The sequence below is a fragment of the Protopterus annectens genome, chromosome 4.part0, assembly GCF_019279795.1.
Source record: "Protopterus annectens isolate FY-2018-M chromosome 4.part0, PAN1.0, whole genome shotgun sequence".
In the NCBI taxonomy this organism is placed as follows: Eukaryota; Metazoa; Chordata; order Ceratodontiformes; family Protopteridae; genus Protopterus; species Protopterus annectens.
The window spans coordinates 1,568,891,366-1,568,897,365 of record NC_056733.1 but is presented as its reverse complement, the minus strand read 5'-3'; the positions used below and the strand labels follow the sequence as shown (position 1 = coordinate 1,568,897,365).

Genomic DNA, 6,000 nt, shown 5'->3' with positions numbered 1-6,000 from the left:
AGCAAACTTCACCTTAATTAAGACAGAGGTGGTAAGTTTCTCAGCCCCCACGCTAAAGGATAATGCTGCCCAAGATGCAGAAACCTTTACAAATACACTCTATGAGCACCTACAAGGATGCATGGATCATGCCATCCTTAGCAAAACCAAAACTCACTCCTCTAAGAGAAGGAAACCAGTTTGGTGGACCCCTGCAATAAACAGGCTATACAATAGAAGGAGGAAACTAGTTCAGAAAAAAAGCAAATCCCAAGAAGGAAAGACATCCCTGATCAGTATCAGTAAGAAACTAAGGTCCCTCATGAAATCATCCAAGGCTAACTTCGAAAGAAAAATAGCCAAGGATTCAAAAGATAACCACAAAGCCTACTTTAGCTATGTTAAGTATCTAAGTGGCAACTCGCAGATATACACTGAATTAGTGCAAAATAGCACAAAATACACTAAAACTACTGATATTGCCAACATCCGGGCAGACAGATTCAGTGCAAACTTCACCCCTCTCTTACCTCCAAAAGGGCCCACAACAATACCGGAAAAGTGTAGTGTCCCAATAATCACAGATGCACAGGTGAAAATAGCCCTTTCAAAAGCCAAAAACACAGCGTCAATGGGACCAGATTGTGTCCCAGGCTGCATCTTGCATGAACTACAGAACGAACTAACCCCTCACCTAAACTGTTCAACTTCAGCCCTCCACAGGCTACCTGCCCATAGAATGGCGCACAACAATGGTTATTCCTCTCCACAAAGGAGGGGCCACAAATGACCCTGGTAATTATTGCCCCATAAGCCTGACTAGCCTGGTCTGCAAGGCTATGGAGCGCATCATCATGGAACTCATTAACAAAGACATTGGGAACCTCCAAACACTTGACCCGACCCAGTTCGGCTTTGTTAAGGGCAGATCATGCCTACTAAACCTGGTTGACTTCTTCGAGACAGTCACCAAGGCCATAGATGAGGGAAAGGTAGTTTGCACAGCCTACCTTGACCTCGCCAAGGCTTTCGACATCATTCCCCACTCGGGTATTACAGAAAAACTCACCAGCCTGAACATAAACCCCTACATCACGAGATGGGATGCCAACTGGCTTACAGACAGAACTCACACGGTAAAAATAGCGGGCTCCAGATCCGACTCTAAACCACTCACAAGTAGTGTCCCACAAGGCTTGGTCCTGGGACCCCTACTGTTTGGCATATACTTCTCAGAAGTACAGGCAAACACAGGAGGACTATGGCTAACCAAGTTCGCCAATGACTGCAAACTGGGAGCCATAGCTGACTCTCCGGCTGACACAGACATCTTCCAAAAGGGCCTTACTGAGACGGACACCTGGTGTCAAAGTCATGGCCTCAAGCTAAATGCCAAAAAATGCGTAGTCATCCCATTTGGGAAAAACAAAACACCCACGAATTACCACATAGGTGGCAGCCCCCTTAATACAGAAGAGGTAATAAGAGATCTGGGGACCCAGGTAGATAGTAATCTCTCCTTTGACAATCATATTGCCAAAGTAGTTTGGAAATCCTTCTATGTGGCCCATCTAATTACTAAACATTTCACATCTAGAAATAAAGAAGTTATAGTGCCCCTCTACTCATCACTCATTAAACCCATCATAGAGTACAATGCCCCATTTGGGATGTACCTCACAAGACACTTCCAACAGCTGGAAAGACCACAAAAGTACCTCACCAAGAGGATTACTGGCCTCAAACATATGTCCTATGCAGCCCAACTGAAAAACTCCAGCTGTACTCAGTGGCATATCACTTACTCAGAGGTGATCTCTGCCTGACTTACAAAGCCATGTCCAACTCAGAATTGATGGACATGCTCCACCTAAAGAAATCCAAGTCAGTGCGAGCCACGCGCTCTAGTGAGCTAAACCTCGCCACAACAATAAATAGAACATGCTGGAGGGATAGATTCCTGTCACAGAGACTCCCCATGCTTTGGAACAAAATTCCAAATTACATCAGGCAGAGACCCTCACTAACACTCTTCAAGAAAAACGTTGATGAGTGGATGGGTAACAGAAAATACACCCCTGGGATCACTTCATTGGTTCTGCTTGACAGAGGATCAGTTAATTAATCAATGGGGTGGCGAAAGGTGACACACTCTGGCTAGGCTTATAAATGCCCTCGGGCAGATAGCCTTGTACCTAGCTATGAACCTATGAAAACACAACTTTAAAATATACCCCCGCAATAATAACACTACAGAAGTGGTAACCGATACAAAACTATTAGGCATGACCATAAACAACCTTAAATTTGATTTGCACATACAACATGCCATTATAAAACACACCAAAAACCAAACTTACTCTACAGAACTAGAAACTTCTTCACCTCCACATTTGGATACAGCCTTGTAAATAGTTATCTTCTGCCTTCTCTTCTTACAGTACAGCATCAACAAAAAGAACCCTAATAATGCTTTTTCAAAGCATGTGGTTGATTACCCAGAACATCATTTTTTGTATTATATCATAGATCAAGTTAAAAAGGGAGTTCGTGGAGGACCATGGCAGCTCTTACTGGAAGAGAGGGAACTACATTGGCAGTACAAGTTGAATGCTTTTGTGTACCCAGGTCTTAATGATATTTGTTGTATAAAATGTGTTTTGAAAATGAAATCACTAGAAAGATGAGGGCATAAAATGTACATATATATGTGTATATATAAATACATATATATATATTATTTATTTAATGTATGTTTGAAACATTTTTTAAGTGTATGCTGATTATTTATTGCATTTAAAATGGAACTGTTGATATATATTGTTTTAACAAATGTTTTTTAGGGTGTTTTGTACCTTTAATTAGTTAAAAGGATTATGACATCATGGAGGGAGTATTCTGTATATTTTAACATTTCTAAATGAGATTGTATCTGATAAAGTTCACTTATTTATAGTGTTCGAAAGCGCTTACATAAAAAGTTTTTGTTGGAGTATACCCTTGCCTTTGTTGCTATAACAGAATTGCCCACTTTGCTGCAAATTGTTCATATAGAACTCATCACTGTACTGCTTTGAGACAGCTCCAGTGGCTTAAACTGCCCAACCTCCTAACCTACAATCAGCTCTGCCACTGTCATTCTAACTATTACCTCCCCAACAAGTGTCCTGCCCTCAAAAACCTAGTACAACATCACTCACCCAAACGGCCTCTTAGATCATCATGCAAACTACTACTAGAAGTCACCAACAGCTACAATAGCTTTGCAGACACACTATATAGTAGTTCAGTGGCAAAAAAAATGGAACTCTCTCCCCACTAACATACAAAACACGTCTAAAGCCTCCTTTAAAAACCTCATTAGGCAACATCTCAAGCAAAGTTGGCAGTGCCATGAATGCTCCCAGGGCTAGTGAAAGCGGATAAGGTACACATACTAAACCTAGAGTACTTGATAATAGTTTTCACTCTTACTCACAAACACTGGCTAATGTACAATGTTTGTACTGTACTATGTATGTATTCTACCTATGTTCCAAATTTCAGCTGTACACCACAAATCTATTAATTACCTTTAGTTTTAAATTAATATTTTCTTGTTTGTTCTCTCCACTGTAACTGTTGATGTGCTGCATAACACTGTAAAAACATGTCTATTGTAATTTGTATGTATACTGATCAAGTCTAAATATCTAAATGTATCTGTAATTTTTCTATGTGGAGCTTTTCTCCCCAGGCCTCTGGTGAAAAAGGGCCTTTTCGGCTCAGTCAGACACCCCCGGTTAACAAATGTAAAATAATAAAATAAAAATAATAAATAAATAAACATGGCTCTGCTCATGTTCTACACCAGTTTAATCCTTTGTAACTGTAACAACATTACCCTCCATATTACTATTATATTTTATACAATTGTTAATTTCTTGCCTCGTTTACCTATACCTTACACAACTATTATGACTATACAGTCCCCTAACTTTTCTTTATCCCTTTTGCTTCTTCCCTATCCATACCCCACACTTTACTAATAAACACATACGTTTCTATCTCCTACATTCCCTCTCCTGTAACTTCCTTTCTGTCTCAACCACGTACTACACAATATGTATACTAAATATATTATGATAAAAATGATTTAACTATCAAGTAGAATCTTACTGACCTGAATCCGATAATTGTAAAGACCACTTGTCTCACGTATATGGTCTCCTTAGTAATATCTAATGTCTGTAATTAATGTGCAGGCATGTTTCATATGTAAAAATGGTGTGCTATCCATTATTATATAGTCTTTCTTGTATGTGAAAATGCTCATTGTTGCTCTGTAATAAGCTAATGTGATATGCTAATCGTCTCTGGAGCTTTTCTCCCCGGACCTCCTCTGAAAATGGGCTCCCACCCAGTCGTACTTTCCTGGTAAAAAATGCCAAAAAATAATAAATGTATACACACATTTAAAGCCTTCCAGACAAAGGTGAATCCACCAGCAACAGCAGACCCATAACCAGTTGTGTTCCACAGGGATCAGTCCTGGGACCTCTACTATTTGGAATCTATTTCTCTTAAGTACAAGCGAAAACTAAAGGTTTGTGGCTGACTGCAAACTGGGAGCGATCACAGACTCTGCAAATGATGTCAACATCCCACAAGAGAATCTTATGCAAACAAATGATTGGTGCCAAAGTCACGGTGTTAACCTCAATGCAAAAAAAAATGTATCATCATCCCTTTTGTTAAGGGCGATGTTCCTGCTAACTACCACATCAATAGTAAATTCCTAAGTATGCACTCAGTGGTTAGAGACCTGGGCACACAGGTTGAAGGCAACCTTACATTTGATCACCATGTCTCCACAGTGGTAAGAAAGGCATTCTATATTGCATGCTAATTCACATCCTCTTTGTATGCATTTGGTAGGTAACGGCTAACGGTACTAGTATAATTTTAAAAAAGCCCCCAGTTTGGGTTCTCTTTCGCTAATTATTTGTTTGCGTTGTCCGTGTTTCTGGAGTCAGAACTGTGGTAGTACGAATGGTTGTGCGCGACAAAATGCATCCGTTACGGTTTAGTTTTTCGTCGCTCTACGTGCTGCAACTTAATTATAGCAGAAGTATTCATTCTTTCTTGTACAACCCTGCATTATTCAACAAAAGTAACCAGCAAGATTAGACTACGCTCTTATAGGACAGTCGTTCTCCGTATTGAGGACGTCATAATAGATGCGCTGCTGGGAGAGAAAGGAGGTTGCTTGGTGCATTGTGCGACTCAGGATACAGCTTAACAGAGAATAGTACATGTGTACAAGTCGTATGTGTACCAGGTGCAGTTCTGTGTTTTTTATATACATTTTTTGCTTATGTTCTATTTTTTAATATATATTTTAAGTTGTTATATGTTTTTAATTTTTCATCAAGGTAATGCACACCATATAGCGCAGCTTGCGTGAGTGTCAGTTAAAGTGCTGCTTGTGGTTTAATGATGATGATGATATTCTAGTCTTTGAGTGGAGGTTTTATTTTGATTTTAAACAAGATGAAGATGTCTGGTGCCTCCAATGACATACAGAAGCCATTCAAATTATTTTGTATATTTGTTTGTTTAAATGGTTTAACGTGCTACTAGAATTATTTTATGAATGAACAGTCTTTAACTTGCACACTTTATTGGTAAACTATACATGTAGCTGTGTAAAGATTTGCCTTTTGTGCTTTAATATTTGTGTGTTTACTTTATTTACATTTTGGTTAGGGGGTAGAGTATGGTTTACAATGTCATCCTGAATATCAAAAACGTTAATTACAACCACGATGGAAAGCAAAGGTGGTACAAACAAGTAACACCCAGAAAAACAGCAATACTATGTTGAGATGTACATTTTTCAAACATAAAAGTAGAATTTGAGAAGTAGCAGGAAGAGAGTTTGGAAAGGTTTATCCTTGGACTCTGTAGGCATACAGTCACACACCTCTCAACCTGCAGAATTTGAAATGTGTACAAAGTGTCTTGATAAGTAGGCACAAT

At 39.3% G+C, this 6,000-nt stretch overlaps 1 protein-coding gene across 1 annotated transcript in view; it reads left to right on the top strand.

Moving 5' to 3' along the window:
- Nucleotides 1–5,168: 5,168 nt before the first annotated feature.
- The window catches only part of UBLCP1 (ubiquitin like domain containing CTD phosphatase 1), a gene marked incomplete in the record, with an annotated part of 598,821 nt that continues 597,989 nt past the window's right edge, over nt 5,169–6,000 (top strand). Inside the window, 1 exon segment of the mRNA XM_044069354.1 lies at nt 5,169–5,299. Within this exon segment, the coding sequence (XP_043925289.1) occupies nt 5,274–5,299 (26 nt within the window).